Source organism: Ruditapes philippinarum, unplaced genomic scaffold (genome assembly GCF_026571515.1).
Source record: "Ruditapes philippinarum isolate M1 unplaced genomic scaffold, ASM2657151v2 ctg10692_1_1_1_1, whole genome shotgun sequence".
NCBI classification, from domain to species: domain Eukaryota; kingdom Metazoa; phylum Mollusca; class Bivalvia; order Venerida; family Veneridae; genus Ruditapes; species Ruditapes philippinarum.
Window position 1 is genome coordinate 17244 of NW_026853354.1, and position 27742 is coordinate 44985.

General features: G+C 37.0%; 1 protein-coding gene across 1 annotated transcript in view; it reads right to left on the reverse strand.

Annotated features, from left to right (window-relative positions):
• LOC132736605 (uncharacterized) overlaps window positions 1–27742 on the reverse strand; it is a 48146-nt gene that overhangs the window by 16652 nt on the left and 3752 nt on the right. The window contains exon 2 of the mRNA XM_060723764.1: window positions 20667–21767. Within this exon, the coding sequence (XP_060579747.1) occupies window positions 20667–21767 (1101 nt within the window). The remainder of the gene's footprint in view (window positions 1–20666; window positions 21768–27742) is intronic.

Genomic DNA, 27742 nt, shown 5'->3' on the forward strand with positions numbered 1-27742 from the left:
ACCTTGACATTGGACCCCCTGACCCCAAAATCAATAGGGGTCATCTGCTGGCCATGACCAATCATCATACCAAGTTATAAGTTTCTAGGCCTAAGCGTTCTTTAGTTATTGAAAGGAAACCGTTTTTACCTACAAGGTCAATGTGACCTTGACCTTTGACCCTTTGACCACAAAATCAATAGGGGTCATCTGCTGGTCATGACCAATCACCATGCCAAGTTTGAAGTTCCTAGGCTGAAGCGTTCTTTAGTTATTGATCATAAACTGTTTTTACTTACAATGTCGAATGTGACCTTGACCTTTGACCCCGAAATCAATAGGGGTCATCTGCTGGTCATGACCAATCACCATACCAAGTTTAAAGTTCCTAGCCCTTAGGGTTCTTTAGTTATTTATCAGAAACTGTTTTTACTTAAAAGGTCAATGTGAACTTGAACTTTGATCCATTGACCCAAAATTCAATAGCGGTCATCTGCTGGTCACGACCAATCATAATACAAAGTTTGAAGTTCCTATGCTTAAGCGTTTTTAGTTAATTGATCGGATACCGTTTTTACCTACACGGTCAATGTGACCTTGACCTTTGACCCCAAAACCAATAGGGGTCATCTGCTGGTCATGACCAATCACCATACAAAGTTTGAAGTTCCTAGGCCTAAGGGTTGTTCATTTATTGATCGGAAACCGTTTTTACCTACAAGGTCAATGTGACCTTGAACTTTGACCCATTAACCCCAAAATCAATAGGGGTCATCTGCTGGTCATGACCAATCACCATACCAAGTTTGAAGTTCCTAGGCCTAAGGGTTCTTTACTTAATGATAGGAAACCGTTTTTACCTAAGAGGTCAGTAAGGCATTGACCTTTGACCCCTTGACCCTAAAATCAATAGGGGTCATCTACTGATCATGACCAATCACCATATCAAGTTTGAAGTCCCTACGCCTAAGGGTTGTTTACTTATTGATCGTAAAACGTTTTTACCTACAAGGTCAATGTGACCTTGACCTTTGACCCCTTGACCCAAAATCAATAGGGGTGATCTGTTGGTCATGACCAATCACCATACCAATTTTGAAGTTCCAAGGCCTAAGGGTTGTTTACTTATTGATCGGAAAACGTTTTTACCTACAAGGTCAATGTGACCTTGACCATTGACCCCTTGACCCCAAAATCAATAGGGGTCATCTGCTGGTCATGACCAATCACTATATCAAGTTTGAAATTCCTAGGCCTAAGGGTTCTTTAGTTATTGATCGGAAACCGTTTTTACCTAAGAGGTCAATGTGACCTTGACCTTTGACCCCTTGACCCCAAAATCGATAGGGGTCATCTACTGATCATGGCCAATCACCATACAAAGTTTGAAGTTCCTAGGCCTAAGGGTTCCTTAGTTATTGATCGGAAACCGTTTTTACCTACAAGGTCAATGTGACCTTGACCTTTGACCCCTTGACCCCAAAATCAAAAGGGTTTATCTGCTTGTCCTGACAAATCACCATATCAAGTTTGAAGAACCTAGGCCTAAGGGTTCTTAAGTTATTGATCGGAAACCGTTTTACCTAAGAGGTCAATGTGACCTTGACCTTTGACCCCTTGACCCCAAAATCAATAGGGGTCATCTACTGATCATGACAAATCACCATACCAAGTTTGAAGTTCCTGGGTCTAAGGGTTCTTTAGTTATTGATCGGAAACCGTTTTTGTTTACAAGGTCAATGTGACCTTGACCTTTGACCCATTGACCCCAAAATCAATAGGAGTCATCTACTGGTCATGACCAATCACCATACCAAGTTTGAAGTTCCTAGGCCTAAGGGTTCTTTAGTTATCCCTCGGAAACCATTTGGTCTACGGACCGACAAGTTCAAAGCAATATACCCCCTCTTCTTCGAAGTGGGGGCATAATTAATGGATAATATCTGTGACTTTAATTCGATGGTCTTTCTTACCCTTAATAAGTCATAAAATGTGTGTAAATCTGCTAGGAATTTTGTAGTTATAGCCTCATGCAAAAGAAGTTGAATGTGTTTTTCTTAGGCATTCACGTTTCTCTGTATGGATTTTAATTGTAAACTTTAACTTAAGCTTCTGTATTTTACTTGTGTATTTTACTGAGACCAGTTATATAACTTATGTAGGCAGAGTATGACCTAACAATCATTCCTGTAGCATGTGTTCAAAATCTACTAGGTAATTTTGAAAAAAAACAGAGTTATCTCCGCAGTAAGACCTCACTTAATTATCAAGCAAATTCGTTGAATTTATATCCCCCGCCAAGTACTGTTATTAATAACACAACAACTGAAGACATACGGCTTTATCTATATATTTATCATGGCATAGCAGTAAATTCTTAGTACTTGATAAATATTCAGGGCAATAACAGAGCCATAACTCTGTGTTTAATAGTAATATATGGACATGTCAATGAGATGTCAATCGCCTTTGTGTATCCATGTGTATCCATGTGTATCCATGGTTGCCAGTTTTGTTGAAATCAATACAGCAGTTGCAAAGAAATAGCAATATTGCTCTATATTCATACTACATAACTAATCAAGGGCCATAACTCTGTAATGAAGGGTCTGGTCTGAACAACTTCAACAAGGCAACAATATGCACATCTCCTCTTGGTATAAATGGTTCCAATAAAGTTTGATTGAATTCCAGCCAGTAACTGCATAACTAATCAAGGGTCATTACTATGAGTTAAAGTGTCTGACAGGAACAAGGCGAAGATATGCGCATCTCCTTATTGTATTGAAGGTTTCCATAGAGTTCCCTCTATTTGCATACTGCATAACTTATCAAGGGCCATAACTTTGAGTTAAAGTGTCTGACCAGAACAAGCCAACTATATGCGCATCTCATCTTGATATTGATGATTCCAATAAATCCAGCCAGTAGTTGCAGAGAAGTAGCACAGAAACGAATATTGTTCTATATGCATACTGCATAACTAATCAAAGGCCACAACTCAGAGTTAAAGTGTCTAACCGAAACAAGGCGACGATATGCGCATCTCCTCTTGGTATTGAATGTTTCCATAAGGTAACATTGAATTATAGCCAGTAGTTGCAGAGAAGTAGCGCAGAAATGATTATTGTTCTATATGCATACTACATAACTAATCAAGCGCCAAAACTCTGAGTAAAAGTGTCTGACCAAAACAAGGCAACTATCTCCTCTTGGTATTGAAGGTTCCCAGTAAGTTTCATTGAATTCCAGCCAGTAGTTACAGAGAAGTAGCACGGAAACGATTACCGTATTGCTCTGGTTGCATACTACATAAGTAATCAAGGGCCATAACTTTAAGTTAAAATGTCTGACCGGAACAAGGCCATGATATGCGCATCTCCTCTTTGTATTGAAGGTTCCTATAAAGATTCATTGAATTCCAGCCAGTAATTGCAGAGAAGTAGAGCGGAACCGAATAGTGTTCTATATATGCATACTGCATTATATTTATATATGTAACCTACAGTACAGATAACGAGAAATATGCAAAATCCTCGGAGGATCAAGGAATCCACTCACAACTCCGCGAGAGTGACTCCGCATGAGAAACGTGTGATGAGAGTGACTCCGAAACGAAAATAACAGCGCGTGACACCGAGAGAGAATAAACGCGTTACTCCATGTCAGTGTCTAGCTGGTGTAAATAAATGCAAGTACAATCTCATTTTACATTTCATTTTAGATTACGATTCCAAACTAAAGATGATTTTTACCATTGTTGTTTTCAATTTACCTTGAAACAGTTGAAAGGTACATTTGATTAGAAACAAGATTGCATTTGAGAAAAATGCTATGCCACCGCATGGTTCAAATTTCAGAGCTGTACATCAAAGGACAAGAAAGTAGGTCACATCATCAAAATCTAGGTCAAAGTTCAATTTTACAACTGAAACTGTGCACATGGTCAAAATGTCATTGCTGTACATCAAAGGACAAGAAAGTAGGTCACTGTCCCCTTGGGCAAGGCATAATTTTGACCCAAGGGTTAAATAACAATCTTGATACAGGTCCACCAAACAACATTTCAAGTCAAATATCTAAGCTATAGCTTTCTCCCATTCAGAAAACATTTGTTTTATTTTCTGTTTTTACTATGTGTACATAATGAGAATCGCTGCCCCCGGGCAGGGCCAATTTTTGACATTTGAACAACTTTGGTAGAGGACCTATAGATGATATTATATATCAAACATCAAAGCTCTATGCCTTGAACCTTCAGACAAAATTTTTCTTTCCACTATATGTACATAACGAAAATCAGTGACCCCCGGGGCGGAACCAATTTTGACCCCAGGGCTATAATTTGAACAATCTTGCTAGAGGTTCACTACACAATGTTTCATGCAAAATATCTTAACTCTATCCTTTGAAAATTTAGAGAAGATTTTTTAAGTTTTACTATATACATATAAGATAAACCTATGGCCCACAGGGGCAGGGCTAATTTTGAGGCAAAATTTGAACAACTTTGGTAGAGTACCTTTAGATGATATTATTTAACAAATATTAAAGCTCTAAGCCTTGTACCTTTAGACAATAAGATTTTTTTTTATTTTTTACTATATGTATATATTGAAATCAATGACCCCCAGGGCGGGGGCAATTTTGACCCCAGGGCTATAATTATTACAATCTTGCTAGAGGTTTACATCACAATTTTTCATGCAAAATATCTAACCTCTAGCATTTGTCAATTGCTATTTAAGTTTTTACTATATACATATAAGGAAAACCAATGACCCCTGGGGCGGGGCCAATTTTGACCCCAGGGCTATAATTTGAACAATCTGGGTAGAGGTCTACCAGACAATGCCTTATGCAAAATATCTAAGCTCTAGGCCTTTTGGGTCTTTACAAGAAGGTGTTTTAAGTTTTTACTATATGTACATATAGCGAAAATCAATGATCCCGGGGCGGGGCCGATTTTGACCCAAGGGCTATAATTTGAACAATCTTGGTAAGGGTCTACAAGATGATGCCTTATGCAAAATATCTAAGCTCTAGGCCTTTTGGGTTTTTACAAGAAGGTATTTTAAGTTTTTACTATATGTACATAGTGAAAATCAATGACCCCCCGGGCGAGGCCAATTTTGACCCCAGGGCTATAATTTGAACAATCTTGTTAGAGGTCTACCAGACAATGCCTTATGCAAAATATCTAAGCTCTGGGCCTTTTGGGTCCTTACAAAAAGATTTTTTAATTTTATTCTTATAATTCCTTTTGGTTGCCATGGCAACCAGATTTCTGCATGGAATGAAATTCTTTGAACAACTTTGAAAGCCCTTCACCCAAGGAACAATCCTGTCAAGTTTGGTTGAAATTGGACTAGTGGTTTTTTACAAGAAGATTTTTTAAGTTCACTATATAATCTATATAACACACACACAAACACACACAAACACACGCACAGGTGAATCACTATATGCCACCGCATCGCAGATGCTGCGGTGGCATAAAAACACTACCGTAAGCGTCATCAAGTTTATTTCTATCCCGATTAATTCGGTCAGTAGCAATAACCACAGGAACCAGAAATTCTATCAAAAACAAACAAGAGCGATCAGTGAACACATGTGTCGCCTCATGATGGCCAAATTCAAGTTGGCACAAGTTTTGTGACAGACGGACAGACAGACGGACAGTGCACAACTAGACATGGTACTGATCATTCCTGTAAAGTTTGGATAAAATTGTACCAGTAGTTTATGAGGAGTAGTCCGGACAAGCTTTTGTGTATCTGGCAACACACAGAAAAAACACCTTTTTATCAAAGGGCCATAACTCTGTCAACAATCTTTCAATCGGAAAACCCGTGCAGTATGCACAACGACTTGAGCTTCAGATCAATCCTGTAAAGTTTCATTGAAATTGCATAAGTGGTATAAGAGAAGTAGTCAGGACAAACTTTAAAAATAAAAATTATTAAAGGGCCATAACTCTGACAACAAGAACCGGTTGCCGGGTGATGCTCCCCGAGAAGGTACTGGACACAGGAAAGTATAAAAAATGAACAAAGGGCAAAAACTTCAAAATAAGGCAAGGCGGAGTTATGTTGTTTTGCACTGCACTTCTATTCAATGAGATCATCTATCTATAAAGTTTCCTTCAATGATATTTCTTATATTTTCAGAGTTATGTCCCGGCTTAAATTCAAAGTGTAACTAGAAATGTGTCCATAGGACACGGGTGCCCCCACACGCCACTGTTCTGTCAATCTTATGACTCTAGGTCAAATATTTTTTGAAAACTAAAAGTCTTTAACTAAGTTAAGGGCAAGAACTTAACAAATTCTGAATAAATCCACAAGGAAACCCCAAGGTGCATAAGTACACATGTTGACCAGCATTCTTGTAAACTTTCAGGCCTACAAGTGAAATACTTTTTGAGCTATGCACGAACAAGTTGAAAATTGCAAATTTATACTACTGTAAGTCAAGAGCAATAACTCTCCCAGGTACATAGCTTCACAGTGATGTGAATCATTATTCCTGTAATTTAGTGATGTTGATCATTATTCCTGTAAAGTTGGTTGATTCTAACTCAAGCACTCAAGGAACAAATAACAACTTAATGAAACGGTTTTTACTAAGTCAAGGGAAATAACTCTACAAATACTGGATAAATCCACAAGCGAAACCCCAGGTGCAAAACTACATATGCTGAGCAACCTTCCCGTAAGGTTTAATGACTCTATGTCAAATCCTTTTTGAGTTTCATGCAACACAAGTTGAAAATTGCTGAAATGTTCTAAGTGAAAGGCAATAACTCTAAAAATACTGAATAAATCCAGACAAAAATACCCAGGTGCACAACTACACATGCTGATTAATATTGCTGTAAAGGTTCATGGCTCTAGGTCAAAAACATTTTGAGTTACATGCGACAATAAGTCAAGGGCAATGACTCTTAAAATACTATATAAATCCAGACGAAAATACCCAGGTGCATATGCTGATCAACATTCCTGTAAAGATGCATGACTCTGGGTCAAATATTTTGAGTTACATGCGACACAAGTTGAGAATTGCAAAATTTTACTAAGTCCAGGGCAATAACTTTAAGAATACTAACAAGAGGGCCATGATGGCCCTGAGGTCGCTCACCTGTATATATGCCCCTGGAGCGGGGCCAGTTTAAACCCCAGGGCTTTTATTTGAACAAACTTGGAAGACACCCATTACAAGATGCTTCATGATGTTAAGTTTTTACTACTAACATATAATGAAAAAAATGACCTTCCCATCCCCCACCCCCGGCAGGGCCAATTTTAATCCAAGGGCTTTTATTTGAACAAACTTGGTAAACACCAATAAGAAGATGTTTCATGCTGGACATCTAAGCTCTAGCTCATTGGGTTTTTTTAAAAGAAGATTTTTTTTAAGTTTTTACTATACACATATAGTTAAATACAATGACACCCCTGGGGCTGGGCCAGTTTTGACCCTAGGGCTTTTATTTGAACAAACATTGTAGACACTTACTAGAAGAAGTTTCATGCTTGATATTTAATCTCTAGCTATTTGGGTTTTTCAAAGAAGATTTTTTAAAGTTTTTACTAAACATATATAAGGAAAATCAATGACCCAGGGGCGGGGCCAATTTTGACACCAGGGCTTTTATTTGAACAAACTTTGTAGACACTCACTAGAAGATGTTTCATGCTTAATATCTAAACTCTAGCTATTTGGGTTTTTTTAAAGAAGATTTTTTAAGTTTTTGCTATAAAAATATAAGGAAAATCAATGACCCCCAGGGCGGGGCCAATTTTGACCCCACGGCTTTTATTTGAACAAACTTGGTAGACACCTATTAGAACATGTTTGATGCTAAATATCTTAGCTCTAGCTCTTTGAGTTCTTTAAAAAAAATATTTTTTTAAGTTTCTACTATATGCATGACCCAAGGGCTTTTATTTGAACAAACTTGGTAGACACCCATAAGAAGATGTTTCATGCTAAACATCTAAGCTCTAGCTCATTGGGCTTTTTGAAAGAAGATTTTTTAAAATTTTTACTAAACACAAATAGTTAATGACAATGACACCCCTGGGGCTGGGCCAGTTTTGACCCCAGGGCTTTTATTTGAACAAACTTTGTAGACACTTACTAGAAGATGTTTCATGCTTAATATCTAAACTCTAGCTATTTGGGTTTTTTCAAAGAAGATTTTAAGTTTTTGCTATACAAATATAAGGAAAATCAATGACCCCGAGGAGGGGCCAATTTTGACCCCAGGTCTTTTATTTGAACAAACTTTGTAGACACTTACTAGAAGATGTTTCATGCTTAATATCTAAACTCTAGCTATTTGGGTTTTTTTAAAGAAGATTTTTTAAGCTTTTGCTATACACATATAAGGAAAATCAATGACCCCCAGGGCGGGGCCAATTTTGACCCCAGGGCTTTTATTGAACAAACTTGGTAGACACTCATTAGAACATGTTTCATGCTAAATATCTTAGATCTAGCTCTTTGGGTTCTTTTAAAGAAGATTTTTTTAGGTTTTTACTATATGCATATAGGGAAAATCAATGACCCCCTGGGGTGGGGCCAATTTTGACCCCAGGGCTTTTATTTGAACAAACTTGGTAGACACTTACTAGAAGATGTTTCATGCCAAATATCTAAGCTCTAGCTCTTAGGGTTTTTTAAAAGAAGATATTTAAAGTTTTTTTCTTTCGGTTGCCATGGCAACCAGAGTTTTGCATGAAATTAAATTCTTTGACCAATTTTTAAAGGTGACCACCAAAGAAACATTCCTGTGAAGTTTGGATGAAATTGGCCGAGTGGTTTATGAGGAGATGTCATTTAAAGTAAAAGTTTACGGACGACGGACGGACGCCGGACGAAAAGCGATCACAAAAGCTCACCCTGTCACTTTGTGACAGGTGAGCTAAAAATATCCAGGTGCACAACTACACATACTGATCAACATTCCTGTAAAGTTTCATGACTCTAGGTCAAATAGTTTTTGTGTTACATGCGACACAAGTTGAAAATTGCAAAATTTTACTAAGTCAATGGCAATAACTCTAAAATACTAAAAATATCCAGACAAAAATACCCAGGTGCACAGCTACACATGCTGATCAACATTCCTGTAATGTTTCATGACTCTAGGTAAAATACTTTTTGAGTTACTTGCGACATAAAAGTGAACGGACGGACGGAAGGACGGACAGACAAGGGTAAATCTAAATGCCCGCCACTAAATTGGGGGCGCAAAAATGAATAAAGGGCAATAACTCCAAAATTAGACCAGGCTTTGTTTAGGTTCTTTAAGCATTGCAGTTCTATCTAATGATATCTATCTACCTACAAAGTTTCATGTTGATATCTAATAGTTTTAAAGTTATGTCCTGGACAAAAGTCAAAAAGTAAAAATAAACAAAGGGCAATAACTTCAAAATAAGGCAAGGCAGAGTAATGATTCTTAAGCACTGCACTTTTAACCAATGAGACCTATCTATCAACAAAGTTTCATGTTGTCATCTCTTATAATTTAAAAGTAATGTCCCGGACAAAGTTCAAAGTGTCGAAATGAACAAAGGGCAATAACTCCAAAAGTAGGCAAGACAATGTTACAGTTCTTGTGCCCTGCAAACCTACTTAATGAGATCTATCTACCTACAAAGTTTCATGTTGATACCTCTTATAGTTTTAGAGTTATGTCCTGCACAAAGTTCAAAGTGTGAAAAAAAACCAAGAACTGTCGGAGGACAGTAACGCTCGACTATTCGAAAAGTTGTCACAAGGGTGTTTCATTTAGTATAATAATGCTTACTTATATGAACACATAAAATTGTCCGAAAAGTTACAAACCCTTCAGTAGTTATGGAGATACCATCTAACAAGCAAAAATTTACCTACAATTTCTAAGTCAAACAAGCAAATTCGTTGAATTTATATCCCCCTCCGAGTACTGGTTATTATTAACACAAAACCTGAAGACATAAGGCTTTACTTATATATTAATCATGGCATAAACAGTAATATCTTTTAACTTGATAAATATTCAGGGCAATAACAGAGCCATAACTTTGTGTTAAATAGTAAAATCTGGAAATGCCAATGAGATGTATGCATACTACATAACTAATCAAGGGCCATAAATCTGAGTTATAAAAATCTGACTGGAACAATGCGACTATATGCACATCTCCTCTTAGTGTCCCATAAAGTTTCATTGAATTCCAGCCAGTAGTAGCAGAGAAGTAGCGAGGAAACAAATATTTTTCTATATGGATACTGCATAACTAATCAAGGGCCATAACTCTGAGTTAAAGTGTCTGACCGGAACAAGCCGACGATATGCGCATCTCCTCTTGGTATTGAAGGTTCCCATAAAGTTTCGTTGAATTCCAGCCAGTAGTTGCAGAGAAGTAGCGCGGAAACGATTTTTACTCCATATGCATACTGCAAAACTAATTAAGGGCCATAACTCTAAGTTAAAGTGTCTGACCGGAACAAGCCGACGATATGCGCATCTCCTCTTGGTATTGATGATTCCAATAAAGTTTCGTTGAATTCCAGCCAGTAGTTGCAGAGAACGCCAAAACTATATCCCCCTCCCGATTCCATCGGGGGGGGGGGAGGATAAAAAGGGGCATAATTATGCAAAGAAGTAAATCAGAGTTATGGAACTTGTGCCAATCATCTAAGATAATCACAGACAACAAGAGTGTGAAGTTTCAATCCATTCCCTTTAGTAGTTATGGAGATTCCAGCTTACACGCAAAAACTTAACCAAGAATTTCTAAGTCAAATAAAGGAGCATAATTATGCAAATAAGCAAATCAGAGTTAAAAGAATTGTGCCATTCATCTTAGATAATCACAGAAAACAAGTGTTTGAAGTTTCAATTCATTCCCTTCAGTAGTTATGGAGATTCCAGCTTACACGCAAAAACTTAACCAATAATTTCTAAGTCGAAAAAGGGGCACAATTATGTAAAAAAGCAAATCAGAGTTATGGGACTTGTGTCAATCATCTTAGATAATCACAGAGAACAAGTGTGTGAAGTTTCAATCTATTCCCTTCAGTAGTTATGGAGATATCAGCTTACACGCAAAAACTCACCCAAGAATTTCTAAGTCGAAAAAGGGGCATAATTATGTAAAAAAAGAAAATCAGAGTTATGGGACTTGTCCCAATCATCTTAGATAATCACAGGGAACAACTGTATGAAGTTTCAATCAATTCCCTTTAGTAGTTATGGAGATACCAGCTTACACGCAAAAACTTAACCAAGAATTTTTAAGTCTAAAAGGGGCATAATTATGTAAAAAAGCAAATCAGAGTTATGGAACTTATGCCAATCATCTTAGATAATCACAGGGAACAAGTGTGTGAAGTTTCAATCCATTCCCTTCAGTAGTTCTGGAGATACCAGATTGCACGCAAAAACTTAACCAAGAATTTCTAAGTCGAAAATGGGGCATAATTATGTAAAAAAGCAAATCAGAGTTATGGGACTTGTGCCAATCATCTTAGATAATCACAGGGAACAAGAGTGTAAAGTTGCAAACCATTCCCTATAGTAGTTATGGAGTTACCAGCTTACATGCAAAAACTTAACCAAGAATTTCTAAGTCGGAAAAGGGGCATAATTATGTAAAAATGCAAATCAGAGTTATGGGACTTGTGCCAATCATCTCAGATAATCACAGGAAACAAGTGTGTGAAGTTTCAATTCATTCCCTTCAGTAGTTATGGAGATACAAGCTTACATGCAAAAACTTAACCACAGGGACGCCGACAGATGGGTGACTGCATTAGCTCGATTATTCTGCGAATAGTCCAGCTAACAAAGGGAAATAATTAAAAAAATAGGCAAGACAGAGTTACAGTTCTTGTGCACTGCACACCTACTCAATGAGATCTAGTTATGTCCGAGACAAAGTTCAAAGTGTAAAATAAACTAGAAATGTGTCATCATGCCACGGATGCCCCCGCATGCAGCCAAAATTTCAGATGGTGCATTAATTATTTTTTTCATTTTAAGTTCAAAGCCCTTAAAACTTTTCAATGTTAACACAAACCATTTTCACACAATGTTCAAGGCACTGAAATTATTCAGTCTTAACCTTTTAAAAATAGCATATTGCATATTTGTAGCCAAAATAATGGCTAAAAGTATGAGTGCTGAAACTGAAAGTTCAAAATTTTTCAAACATTCAGGAAAGATAAGTTTGTCTAAAATCATTGAACCACGACCAAATTCAAACTTAAACTGCTTATTCCTAAGATGTATCTATATTATTTTCAAAGTGAAATTAGGGACATAACTCTGCCAAAAAATCATCAAACCATGACCAAATTCCAACTTGACCTGCCCATTCCTTTGACATATCTATATGTCAAATTTAAGTTGAATATGTAACACTGTTGGGTAGATAATGAACAGAAACTGTAAATTTCATATTATTTTCAAAGTGAAAGGGGCATTACTCTGCCAAAAATCATTGAACCATGACCAAATTCGAACTTGGCTTTGGCATTCCAAAAACATATCCATATGTCAAATTTGAGTTAAATGTGTTGAACCATTGGGGAGATAATAAACGGAAACTGAAAATTTCATATTACTGTCAAAGTGAAAGGGGCATAACTCTGCCAAAAATCATTGAACCATGACCAAATTTGAACTTGACCTGCGCATTTCTTTGACGCATCCATATGTCAAGTTTGAGTTGAATGTGTTGTACCTTTGGGGAGATAATGAACGGAAACTGAAAATTTCATATTGTTTTCAAAGTAAAAGGGGCATAACTCTGCCAAAAATCATCAAACCATGACCAAATTCAAACTTGACCTGTATATGTTTTATGACATATCCATATGTCAAGTTTGAGTTGAATGTGTTGTACCTTTGGGGAGATAATGAACGGAAACTGAAAATTTCATATTATTTTCAAAGTAAAAGGGGCATAACTCTGCCAAAAATCATCGAACCATGACCGAATTCGAACTTGCCCTGTATTTTCTCATGATATATCCATATGTCAAGTTTGAGTTGAATGTGTTGTACCGTTGGGGAGATAATGAACGGAAACTGAACATTTCATATTATTTTCAAAGTAAAAGGGGTATAACTCTGCCAAAAATCATCGAACCATGACCAAATTTGAACTTGACCTGTATTTTCTCATGACATATCCATATGCCAAGTTTGAGTAGAATGTGTTGTACCGTTGGGGAGATAATGAACGGAAACTGAAATTTCATATTATTTTCAAAGTAAAAGGGGCATAACTCTGCCAAAAATCATCGAACCATGACCAAATTCGAACTTGACCTGAATTTTCTCATGACATATCCATATGTCAAATTTGAGTTGAATTTGTGCAACTGTTCTTAAGATAATGAACGGAAACTGATGATGACGGAATGACAGAATGACGGAAGGACGGAAGGATGGAAGGACGGAAGGACGGAAGGATGGAAGGACGGAAGGACGGAATGACGGAACAGGGTAACACTATATGCCCCGGCCCGGCCATTACATGGCGGGGGAATAACAAAGGGGGATACTTAAAAAATTAGGAAAAGCAGAGTTACGATTCTTATGTACTGCACACGTACTCAATGAGATCTATCTGCCTACAAAGTTTCATGTTGATACCTCTTATACATTTAGAGTTATGTCCCGGACAATGTTCAAAGTGTAAAAATAAACAAAGGGGACTAATTCAAAAATAAGGCAAGGCGATAATCTGTAAAAATAACTTTCTGTTATTTATTGACAAAACAGTTTTGATCCATTACGTACATGTTTGACATTTTTTCCAGAAGTTTTTAACTTCTCCGTTGCTTTTCCTTGTCTCCAACACGAAAACCCTATTAGTGAGGATGTTTTTTTTGTCGTGCATTAAACAAAATACATCTAATTTAATTGCTTATCAAGTTCAAGGTCAATTCAATGCAGTCAAATTGTCAACGAGCGAAGCGTATACACCACATCAGTAGGGACAGAGCGTTGCATTGTTTAATCGATATTATTGGATAATACACGTCACGCGTATACTGCTTACGCTTAAACAGTTTGGGAAATAGAGTTTTTCACACATTTATTTGTTGTGTTTTGATTGTTGACACTTGTGACATTACGAGGCGGCGTTCTTTAAAAACACAATTACTTGACAGGTAAAAGAGGTCGTTAAATGAAAAGATTAATCTCAATTAGGTGACTAATAAGCGGTCGCTGGTCGCGTTAAGCAAAAGTCGCTTAATACATTAAAAATATAGAGAGAAAATGATCGGGGGAATTTAAAGTGGTCGTTTAAGACAAAAGTCGCTTAATACACGTGGTCGCATGGGCAAGTTAGACTGTATTACAAAAACTTTTACATAAATTCTAAGTCGAAAAAGGGGCATAATTCTGTCAAAATGCTTGAAAGAGTTACCTCCTCCTGTCTACAGGTTGAGGTCATGATGGTGAACAAGTGTGCAAATGGACTTTGAAAATATCTGAGGTATTACAAAAACTTTAACGTAAATTCTAAGTCGAACAAGGGCTGTCGGTAGGACAGCAACGCTCGACTATTCTTAGTGCTTGATAATAAAAAAAGCTTGCTGAAAAGGTAAAATTTTCTAAGTTAAGAAAAAGGCAAATTTTTTCTTTAAATCCATATTACAGTTATAGGCCTTGGAGAGAGTCCTATTATGCTCTCAAAGAAGAGTATAAAATTTCAATATGTTTCAAAGCCTTATGTCAATGAATTTTGAAAATATTTGAGGTATTACAAAAACTTTAACGTAAATTCTAAGTCAAAAAAGGGGCATAATTCTGTCAAAATGCTTGATAGAATTACCACCTCCTGTCTACATGTTGGGGTCATGATGGTGAACGAGTGTGCAAAGTTTCAAAGCCATATGTCAATGGACTTTGAAAATATATAAACTATTACAAAAACTTTAACGTAAATTCTAAGTCGAAAAAGGGGCATAATTCTGGCCAAATGCTTGATAGAGTTACCTCCTCCTGTCTACAGGTTGGGGTCATGATGTGAACAAGTGTGCAAAGTTTCAAAGCTATATGTCAATGGACTTTGAAAATATTTAAACTATTACAAAAACTTTAACATAAGTGGTTACGCCGACGCCGACGCTCGGGTGACTACAATAGCTCTACTTATTCTTATCGAATAGTCGAGCTAAAAAGGGGCATAATTCTGTCAAAATGCTTGATAAAGTTACCACCTCCTGTCTACATGTTGGGGTCATGATGGTGACCAAGTGTGCAAAGTTTCAAAGCCATATGTCAATGGACTTTGAAAATATTTAAACTATTACAAAAACTTTAACGCAAATTCTAAGTCGAAAAAGGGGCATAATTCTGGCCAAATGCTTGATAGAGTTACCTCCTCCTGTCTACAGGTTAGGGTCATGATGTGAACAAGTGTGCAAAGTTTCAAAGCTATATGCCAATTGACTTTGAAAATATTTGAACTATTACAAAAACTTTAACATAAGTGGTTACGCCGACGCCGACGCTCAGGTGACTACAATAGCTCTACTTATTCTTATCGAATAGTCGAGCTAGAAAGGGGCATAATTCTGTCAAAATGCTTGATAGAGTTACCCCCTCCTGTCTACAGGTTAAGGTCATGATGGTGAACAAGTGTTCTAAGTTTCAAAGCCATATGTCAATGGATTCTGAAAATATTTGAACTATTACAAAAACTTTAACATAAGTGGTTACGCCGACGCGGACGCCGACGCTCGGGTGACTACAATAGCTCTACTTATTCTTATCGAATAGTCGAGCTAAAAATGAAAATTATTTTAAGGGCAATAACTCTGACAAAAATCAATGAACCGGAAAATGCTGACAATATGCACAACTAGACTTGGTACAGATCATTCTTGTAAGGTTTGGATGAAATTGCATCAGTACAGACAGACGGACAGACACATGACGGAGAAGTGATCCCTATATGTCGCCACTACTCCGTAGAGGCGACACAAAAACGATTAAAAAAACAAACATATAATAACGGCCCAACTTTTTTGTATACTTCCTTATGAAATAAGAATAATTCAGATTATATAAACTTCATAAACATTAACCGCCTCCGTGGTCGAGGGGTTAAAGTCGATGACTTCTAATCCAGTTACCTCTCTGGCATGGGTTCGATCCCCGGGAGATGCCTTGGTAGTTTAGCGCAGAGGAAGGTAGTCTAGTACTGGTGTAACTCTCCAGGAACGATGGTTAGGAAACTACCCGCCTATATGACTGAAATACTGTTGGAAAAAGGCGTAAAATGAAACAAACAAACAAACTTTAAATGTCTCTAGTCCTATTAAATCACTGCAACAGTTCCAAAAGAAAACAAAAGTTTTTGTCACTGTGTGACACGGGAATTGCGGGAAATCATCGGTTATTCTTTCCTTTTGATATTAATGAATCAAGTTGTCTACTTTTGTTTTCACTTGTGATATTTTCATAAACGAAGAATTTTCGACAACATTTTTTTTTGAATGAATAATAACATGTACATGCGTTTAAGGAATTTAGTTGAAGGGTAGAGCATTATATTAACAAGATATGTTTGTAAAACATGTATGCCCCCTATGGACAGCCAATTAGTCATGTGATCAGGTTATTATGCATGACTTCTGACCCAGTGAATAAAAAATTAATAAGGGTTATCTACTGGTCATGACTAGTAAAAAGGTAATAATTATTGTGACCCCATAGGTTGTGTTCAGCAATTTAAGTTATTACAAATCTTACCAATACATTTTATGAATCATGTAGGCCTCTTTAATGACAGCCAATTTGTTATATTACATAAGACATTCAAATGTGAATACAAAATTTTTTTTAGTTTAATATAAAAATATCAACCAAGGCAACTTGAGTTGTTGAGTAACTGGTCAGAAACCATCTTAAAGTACAATATTGACACTGACCCCTTGACCCCAAAATCAATAGGGGTCATCTACTGGTCATGACCAATCATCATATAAAGTTTGAAGTTCCTATGCCTAAGTGTTCTTCAGTTATTGATCAGAAACCGTTTTTACTTACAAGGTCAATGTGACCTTGACCTTTGACCCAAAAATCAATAGGGGTCATCTACTGGTCTTGACCAATCATCAAATAAAGTTTAACCCTTTACCTCATATATACGCGAAACAACGCACTTTCGACCCCCCCCCCCCTTTTTAAGCCTGAAATAGTGAAAAAAATGTCCTATTTGGGCCCCAAACACATGGTTTCGTTTGAGAAATGTTGCTTAAAAAAGTGAGCACTTTTCCGGCGCCGCCCCCTATCCAAAAGATACATCAGGGGGTTGCCAGAAGGGGGATGTGCCCTCTTCTGTTTGGGGGGTTTGAAAGGGGGGGCGGAGACCCCCTCATTGCCAAGAAAATTTTGGACTTGTGAGAGGCTTAAAATGACCCCAGGTCGATCATAAGGTAATGTGTAACCAACGCTGAAAAGTCTTTGACTCTATCTCAATCCCTTGAGAATTTGCAGCACTTTGAAATAAATTTTGATGAAAAAAATAGAGGCAAAAAAGTGATTTTTGGTAATTTTGAGATGTCCCCTCGTTGCCATGGTAACAGGAAATTTAAGACTTAGCATGTCGTTACAAAGGCAATTGCCCAGTCAACATTTGTGCCAAGTTTGATTAATATTGAAGCATTTTTCATAGTTTCATAGCAGTTTGAACTTGTAAGAGGAGGCTTTTCAGTGAAAATGGCCATTTTTCACAATATGCTTATGGGGGAAAGGGTTAACTAAAAAAATTATAAATGTTACGAAACAACAATTTTTCACTAAAATTAGGTAACAGACCACATGTTAACATGGAAAAAACTAGATTTTGGGTGATTCCAAAGTTTTTCATCATTTTTTATTAACACTTTACCTCATGTATACGAGAAACAACGCACTTTCGACCCCCCCTTTTTTAGGCCTGAAATAGTGAAAAAATGTCCTATTTGAGCCCAAACACATGTTTTCGTTTGAGAAATGTTGCTAAATAAAGTGAGCACTTTTCCGGCGCCGCCCCCAATCCAAAAGATACATCAGGGGGATGTGCCCCCTTCTGTTTTCCCCAAGAAAATTTGGACTTGTGAAAAGCTTAAAATGTCCCCAGGTCGATCATAAGGTAACGTGTAACCAACGCTGAAAAGCCTTTGACTCTATCTCATTCCCTTGAGAATTTGCAGCACTTTGAAATAAATTTTGATGAAAAAATCGAGGCAAAAAGTGATTTTTGGCCATTTTAAGATGTCCCCTCGATGCCATGGTAACAGGAAATTTAAGACTGAGCATGTCGTTACAAAGGCAATGGTCCAGTCAACATTTGTGCCAAGTTTGATTAGTATTGAAGTATTTTCCATAGTTTCATAGCAGTTTGAACTTGTAAGAGGAGGCTTTTCAGTGAAAATGGCCATTTTTCACAATATGCTCATGGGGGAAAGGGTTAAAGTTCCTAGACCTAAGCATTCTTCAGTTATTGATTGGAAATATTGCCAAAAATGGGTACAGGGAAGTGTTCAATTATGGAAAAATCAACGGAAAACATTTTGACATTTAAGGCCCATGTGACATTGACCTTTGACCTAATGACCCCTTGATCAATAGAGGTCATCTACTACTTATGACTAATAACTAGATGAAATATGAAGACTTTGTGATGAATACTTTTCAAGATAATCAGCGGAAACCCTTTTGACATTTAAGGCCCCTGTGACCTTGACCTTTGACCTAGTGACCCGAAAATCAATAGGGGTCATCTACTAGTGATAACCAATCACTTTGTTAAATATGAAGACTTTGTGATACATACTTTTCAACATAATCAGCGGAAACACCTTTGACATTCCAGGCCCCTGTGACCTTGACCTTTGACCTAGTGACCCCAAAATCAATAGGGGTCATCTACTAGTGATAACCAATCACTTTGTTAAATATGAAGACTTTGTGATACATACTTTTCAACATAATCAGCGGAAACACCTTTGACATTCCAGGCCCCTGTGACCTTGACCTTTGACCTAGTGACCCCAAAATCAATAGGGGTCATCTACTAGTGATGACCAATCACTATGTGAAATATGAAGACTTTGTGATACATACTTTTCAAGATAATCAGCAGAAACCATTTTGACATTTAAGGCCCCTGTGACCTTTGACCTAGTGAATCATTTAATCTATAGGGGTCATCTACTAGTTATGACCAATCACTGTGTGAAATATGAATACTTTGTGATAAATACTTTTCAAGATAATCAGCAGAAACCATTTTGACATTTTAAAGTCCCTGTGACCTTGACCTTTGACCTAGTGACCCCAAAATCAAAAGGGTCATCTACTAGTGATGACCAATCACTATGTGAAATATGAAGACTTTGTGATACATACTTTTCAAGATAATCAGCGGAAACCATTTTGACATTCCAGGCCCCTGTGACCTTGACCTTTGACCTAGTGACCCCAAAATCAATAGGGGTCATCTACTAGTGATGACCAATCACTATGTGAAATATGAAGACTTTGTGATAAATACTTTTCAAGATAATCAGCAGAAACCATTTTGACATTTTAAGGTCCCTGTGACCTTGACCTTTGACCTGGTGACTTTAAAATCAATAGGGGTCATTTACTAGTGATGACCAATCACTATGTGAAATATGAAGACTTTGTGATACATACTTTTCAAGATAATCAGCGGAAACTATTTTGACATTCCAGGCCCCTGTGACCTTGACCTTTGACCTAGTGACCCAAAAATCAATAGGGGTCATCTACTCGTGATGACCAATGACTATGTGAAATATGAAGACATTGTGATACATACTTTTCAAGATAATCAGCGGAAACCGTTTTGACATTTAAGGTCCCTGTGACCTTGACCTTTGACCTAGTGACCCCAAAATCAATAGGGATCATCTACTAGTTATGACCAATCACTATGCGAAATATGAAGACTTTGTGTTAAACACTTTTCAAGATAATCAGCGGAAACCATGTGGTCTACCGACGGACAGACCAATGGACCGACAGACAGACCGACATTAGCAAAACAATATACCCCCTCTTCTTTGAAGGGGGGTATAAAAAAGACAAAAAGTCGAGCTAAAAACTGCCAGATTTTTTAAAGCCACTATACAATCATATTGTGACCATCTATAGTGTGTAGGATTTTTAACATAACATTTCTACTTTGTGTGAACTCAAAACATGTTTTTTTTATATATTTACAAAGAAACTGTGTAGCAATTATCAATATTTTCTAAAATAAATTTAGAGCGTTGTATATACTACTCTAGCTCAAACATTTTGAATAATAAAGGTATAAATGTTTCCTTGATTAGGGGTCATAAGTGTTGTTCTCCTTTCCTGAAATTAATCAGGTGCTGGCAATTAATTTTTCCTAGAAAGTGTAAGTGAAAGTATTAGTTATATTATCATGTGATGTGACTCCAAACATGTTAGGTTAAAGACAAATAAGTGGGATAAAAAGCCACGTCGATTGACTATAAGCAATTTTCATTTTTGTTTTCATGAAGAAATTATGGCCAAGCAGATTTTAAAATATAAATCAGGAAGGAATAAGAGACCAGAAATGTCATTTTATAAAACTTTTACTGATTCATTGTCCTGGAATAATTTAAAATATTCTCACCTGCTTCATTATCATTGCATGCCTCAGGAAAACTACCATCCTTCGGTTGCCTTTTTTTTATTTCTATAAGAGCAACCTCCATTCCAGATTCAGACTCACTTCCTTCTTTGTAAATAGCCAGAACAACTTCACCAAACTCTGACATGCTTTCATCTATACCTGCATCTATAGGCTGATAAACCTTCTTTTGTAAACTTAAGACTTTAGCATCTTTCATCCTTGCTAATTCAGCACTATCACAAACAACATGTGCACTTGTTATTCCACATAATCCATGCACTGAATGGTTTATAAATCCTCCAAGAGTTCCCCCGAAGATTTTATTTCCGATTGAAACATTGGCATGTATTGCAACACCCATCTTAAGATGTTCATGGTAATGGTTTGGTCCTCCTATAAATGGTTCAAATTCTCCCTCCAAAACATCTGTTGGGAATCCATCAATTTCTTTTTCAAATGGTGTCTCATTTAGAGGTATATATCCCTTTACTGAAACATAGAGAGCTATGCAAGGTTCAATCTTAATGTCATGCTTGCCTGACGTATAACCTACTGATTTCATCAAACTTGGCAAAATCACATTTAGATTACTATGTTTTTGAAGAAGATCATCAGCATTCTTGTTTACACATTTTCTAATATTTTCCAGAACAGCATTAGAAGATTGAATGTCACTTGGATCAGATTCCATTTCTTTAACAGCTACAATTTTCATTTCAGAACTGTCATTTTCACTTTTGATGTAGCATTCATAATTATATTTGGATACCAAAAATATGGAATTTTTCTTAACCACTACTACAAAAACAATAGACACATAGCTACTTGAAAGTACATGATCATTTTGATAGGATGGCCATACATCAATCACATTTTCTGATTTTTTAATGATTTGATAGCTTATCATAGAGCATATTTCAGAAAGTATGTGTGAACCTACTCCAAATACACGACAAGCCTTGTGCAACTCTCTTTGAGATGGTAAAATTTCTCTATCAATTAATTGTTTTGCAGCTGTCTCACTTCCTCTTGTAATGCATCTATCCCATTCACCAGATTTCTCTAGTACATTTATAAAAGAAAAGTGGTCTGAAGTCTGGTCTGAAACAAAATTTGAACTTTTACTATAATGTATGATGTTTCATTTGTCTAACACAAATTTTTACAATTTTCCAGAAACCAATTTACTCATTTTTTCTATTTCTAGTGACAGTGACCTCGTCCTTGATCACAGGGGGTCCAAGAGCAATCCCGACTTGGGTCTACTTATCAGCTTGCTGTTTGATCACAATACTTCATTCCTATCTCTAGTAACTGTCCCATAGTACTGCTGTCCCAAAAACATTTTAATTTGAACTTATATTAGTGCCATAACCTGAGGAGTCAAAACCCAATACAACCTGGGGTTCCAATAAGCATGATTTATACCAAGTTTGATTACAATATCTCATTGCTTACTCAAGTTATTGTCTGAAAACCATTTTTATATTTTTTGACAGTGACCTTGACCCAAGGGAGTCCAAGCAATCACACCTGTGGTCTTCTAATTTGTTTGCTATATATCAAATTTAATTACAATATCTCATTCCCAACACTAGTTATTGTCCTGAAACCATTTTTTGATTTTTAGTAATCAGGTGACCTTGACCTTATTTCCGTAGGGTCTAATAGCAACCACAACCTGTTTTCATATAAGCTTGCTAAATATGCAGTTTGATCGCAATATCTCACTCCTAAGCTCTTGTTACTGTCTGGAAATCATTTTCTATCTTTAGTTTTGGTGACCCTGACCTTGTGCCAAGGGGTTACAAACGCAAAATCAGCACACGCCTTCATATAAGGAGGCTATTACTATATCACAATATTGTCTGGAAACAATTTTCTTGTTTTATTACCAGTAACATTGACCTTGATCCAAAGAGGTCAAAAAGCAATCTTTTTCTGAGTCTTTAGGGTTTTCACATAAGGTTTAGTCTGGTCATTTTAAATGACTTTTTCAAAGAGTTGTTGTGCCAAATTCATAGACATTGATAGCAAAAATAGGTCAAAGACAGAAAAGGTACTGTATACAAAATATCATGAAGCTGTGATGTTACGAAAATATTCTACCATTGACCATAAATGTTTAAATTTTTTCTATGTCAGTAAACAGGAAGTGAATGAGCGACAGATCTGAATTTGAATCCCACAGTATGGGACCAAGCGTTAATGCTGTATACCAAATATCAAGAGGATATGATAAAGTAGTTGCTGAGAAAATTGTTACGAACATGTCCTACCATTGACCATGAGTGTGAATTTTTTAACTACAGAAAAAAGGCTTGTGCAGTTACATAAAATCTCCAATATATGCCAAAATACCGGTAATATACATCTGACTGCATTATCATTCCTAAAATTTCTATTCCATTAGAAGTGTAGGAGTAGTCTAAACAAATTTTACTAAAACAAAATGTGACTATTAATAGATCTGACCGCCATTTTGAGCAGCTGAGCGGAATGGGCAGGCGATATGCACAACTAGGGATGGCATGGATCACTTCTGTGAAGTTTTATTGAAATCCCACTAGCATTTGACCTGCGAAGCCGAAAATAAACTTTTCATTCATATCTCTGGTAGCAGTTTGTGCAGCGGAGTGGAACTTGCTTAAGATATGCACAACTAAGATGGTAATGATCACCACTGTGAAGTATCACTGGTGGTTTTGGAGATGAATTGCAGACAATATTTTGCTATTTATCACTTTGGTGGCCATTTTGTGCAGCTGACCAGAATGTGCCGGCGATATCCACCAAAAGAACTTTTATACTGATCACTCATGTGAAGTTTCACTGAAATCTTCCTGAAGCAGTTTTGGCAATGAATCTTGGAAAATATTTTTCTATTTATAGCTTTGACGGCCATTTTGTGCAACTGACCAGAACGTGCAGGCGATTTGCACAACAAGGGATGGTTCTGATCACTACTGTGAAGTATCACTGCAATTTTCCAGTGGTTTTGGAGATGAATCACAGACAATATTTTGCTTTTTAAAGGTTTGGTAGCTATTTTGTGCAGCTAACCGGAATGTGTAGGCGATATGCACAAGAAGAAAATTGATACTGATCACTCCTGTGAAGTTTCACTAAAATCCCCCAAGCAATTTTGGGGAGAAGCGTGGAAAAGATTTTTCTATTTATAGCGGCCTTTTTGTGCAACTGACAGGATCGTGCTGGCGATTTGCACAACTAAAGATGGTACTGATCACTACTGTGAAGTTTACTGAATTTCCCCTAGCAGTTTTGGAGATAAATTGCGGACAAGATTACCGGACAGAGGGATGGAAGGACAGAGAGATTACCATATGCCGCCCTTCGGGAGCATTAAAATGTTTGAGCGGAAAACTTATGTAGTATGCACATGTACTTGACCTACCATTCAAACATGTTATGTGCCATTGATATTTAATTAAAGGTATAAGAGTTGTTCTGACAAACTTTAAAAATAACAAGAAATGTCGAACAACACATATGCCCCTCTTTCTAGCCCTTGGCTCATACTAATGATAATTTTGTCATATAGAAACATGCTATAAACAGGTACATTTTGGGAAAGAGAAAAAAAGACCAATATATGACCTGACAAGAGCCACCGCCAGGCAGGGGCAACGCTTGACATTTTGCTTTCTCTAAAAGCAAACAAAGAAATGTTTGAACTTAATCTTAACATTTCCTTTTTATAAAATTAATTGGTCTGTCTTGTCACATAAGTTTTGTCTATAAAAATAGAATTACGCAATTCTTTAAAAAGAAAATTCTATAAATAGAAAAATGCAATTATATAAATAGAAACACGCAATTATTATCACATGGTGATGTCACGCGGTTGACACATGGTGGTGTCTTGTGGTGGTGTCACGTAAAGGAGTCCTGTGTGGTCAAATGGTGGAGTCACGTAGTGGTGTCTTGTGGAGGTGTCACGTGGTGGTGTCACCTTGTTGAGTCACTTGGTAAAGTAACGTGGTGGTGCCACTTGGTAAAGTCACGTGGTTGAGTCACGTGGTTGTGGCACGTGGTTGAATCACGTGGTGGAATCATGTGGTGGTGTCTTGTGGTGGTGGCACATGGTGGTGTCACCTGGGTGCTATCACATGGTATAGTCATATTGTGGAGTCACGTGGTGAAGTCACGTGATTGAGTCACGTGGTGGGTTCGTGTCACGTGGTAAAGTCACGTAGTGGTGTCACATGGTGGTGTCACGTGGTGGTGTCACTTGGTAGAGTCATGTGGTGGTGTCACGGGCTTGAGTCACGTGGTAAAATCACGTGGTGGTGTCATGTGGTAGTCATGTGGTAGAGTCACGTGGTAGAGTCACGTGGTGAAGGCACGTGGTGGAGTCACATGGTCATTAAAAGGCCCAAGTGTTTGATAAACAACAAGGTCTTGTCCTTAAGTATGTTCTGTTATAATATGAAGTTGATCCCTTCAATAATAGCAAAGTTACAGCCAAAACAATGAAAATTTCAATAATTTGAACTTCAAAGTCAATGTCATTAATGAGTGAAGGTCAAGGTCTGTCTGCTTCTTTTTAAGGAATATCCTTGAAGATTATTATGTTCAAATTTGAAGACAATCCATTCAAAAATAACAAAGTTACAGCCAATAATGGCCAAAAAAATGAAAATTTCAATAATTTGGCCTTCAAAGTCAAGGTCATTTATGAGTGAAGGTCAAGGTCTGTCTGGTTATTTTTAAGGGATATCCTTGAAGATTATTATGTTCAAGTTTGAAGACAATCCATTCAATGATAACAAAGTTACAGCCAATAACAGCATTAACAGGCAAAAATTGTACTTTTAACCTTGAAGGTGAAGGACATTTATGGATGAAGGTCAAGGTTAGTGTTGTCTACTGAAAGGTCTTGTCCCAAGGGTTGTTGTGGCCAAACATGAAGACAATACACCAAGAAATACAAAAGTTAATATCCAGGTACAAGTTTGCGGACGGCAACGGGAACGGCAACATCGCCGCGACTATAGCAATACCTGTACTTTAAAAAAAAAAATGGGGTGAAAATGAATGAAAGCTATCATTAAGAAGTTATACAAGTTGGAAGGTAAAATATATATTATCACATAAATGTAACTATTCTGACATTAAAGGCTTTTGACCTAGTGACCCCAAAGTCAAAAGAGGTTATCTACTTAAGTTATGGCCAATCAATAAGTGAAATATGAAGACTTTGTGATAAACAGTTTTTCAGATGAGCAGAAACCATTCTGTCATTTAAGGCCCCTGTGAACTTGACCTTTGAACTTGTGACACCTTAAACAACAGTGGTCATCTGCAAGTTATGAACAATTAGAATGTGAAACGTGAAGACTTTTAAAGGAATAGTTTTCTAGAAAATTAGTAAAAAACATTGTGATATTTAAGGCAACTGTGACCTTGACCGTGGACCTAGTGACACCATAATCAATAGGGTTCAAGTTTTAATTATGGCCAATCAGTATGTGAAATATGAAGACTTTGAGATATATAGATTTTCAAGATAGTCAGTGGAAATCATGTAATCTACAAATGGACAGACCGTCATGCACAACTAGAATTGGTACTGATCGTTCTTGTAAAGTTTGGATGAAATTGCACTAGTAGTTTTTGAGAAGTAGTCCAGACAAGCTTTTGTGGCAACACACAAAAAATTAATCTTTTTATTCAAGAGTCATAACTCTTCTTAAAATCATTCTACCAGAAAACCGGTGCAATAAACACAAGAACTTGAGCTAAAGATCAATCCTGTAAAGGTTCATTGAAATTGAATTGTGGTTTAAGAGAAGAAATGCGGACAAACTATCAAAAAATTATTAAAGGGCAATAACTGTGACAAAAATCATTGAACTACAAAATGCTGATGATATGCACAACAAGACTTGGTACTGATCATTCCTGCAAATTTGAATAAAATTGCACCAGTAGTTTCTGAGGAGTAGTCTGCACAAGTTTTGTGACAGACGGACAAGCATCTACTAAATACTTTGGGGTGCATAACAAGAGCTGTCGTAGGACAGCAATGCTCGACTGTTCGATAGAGTTGTCACAAAGATGTTTCATTTGGTATAAAAAGGGACATAAATATGTAAATAAGTAAATCAGAGTTGTGGGACCTGTGCAAATCATGTTAAAAATCAGAGTGAAAATGTATGTTGAGTTTCATTCCATTCCCTTCAGTAGTAAAGAGAGATACCAGCTTACAAGCAAAAAGCTCACCATGATTTTCATTGAGTATAAAAGGGGCATAAATTTGGAAATAAGCAAATCAGAGATGACCGATGACAGCATGCTCGACAATTAGAACAGTTATCAAAATAATGGCATTGGACTAATGGAAAGGACAGGAATTGAATGCAGGTCTACCTTTTGACAGAGATATGTAAAACTTACATGTAAACATTAACTAAGAGACTAAGTAAACAAGGGGGCCATTGGCCCCAACGCACACATCTGAGTACTAAATGCAATTGATATACAAAAGTGAAGTTACCAGGTCTTAAATTCTATTTTGACCCTAGGGCTATAATTTGAACAATCTTGGTAGAGTTCCACTACACAATGCCTCATGCCAAATATCTAACCTCTAGCCTTTGCCAATTCAGAGAAAAAATGTTTTAAGTTTTTACTTTATAACATTGACCCCCTGGTGCGGGGCCAATTTTGACCCAGTGCTATACTTTGAACAGCTTTGGTAAAGGACATATAGACGATATTATATTCCAAAAATCTAAGCTCTAAGCCTTGTACCTTCAAACAAGACGATTTTTTAAGTTTTAATTATATACATATTATGAAAACCTATGACCCCCTGGGGAGGGGCCAATTTTGACCCAGGGCTATAATTTGAACAACTTTGGTAAAGAAACTATAGGTGATACTACATACCAAATATCTAAGCTCTAAGCCTTGTTCCTTCCGACAAGAATATCTGTTAAACAAGAGGGTCATGGTGGCCCGAAGTCGCTCACCTATATATAGGCCCTTGGGCCTGCTAATTTTAACCCTGGGGCTTTATTTTAACGAACTTGGTAGGCACCCATTAGAAG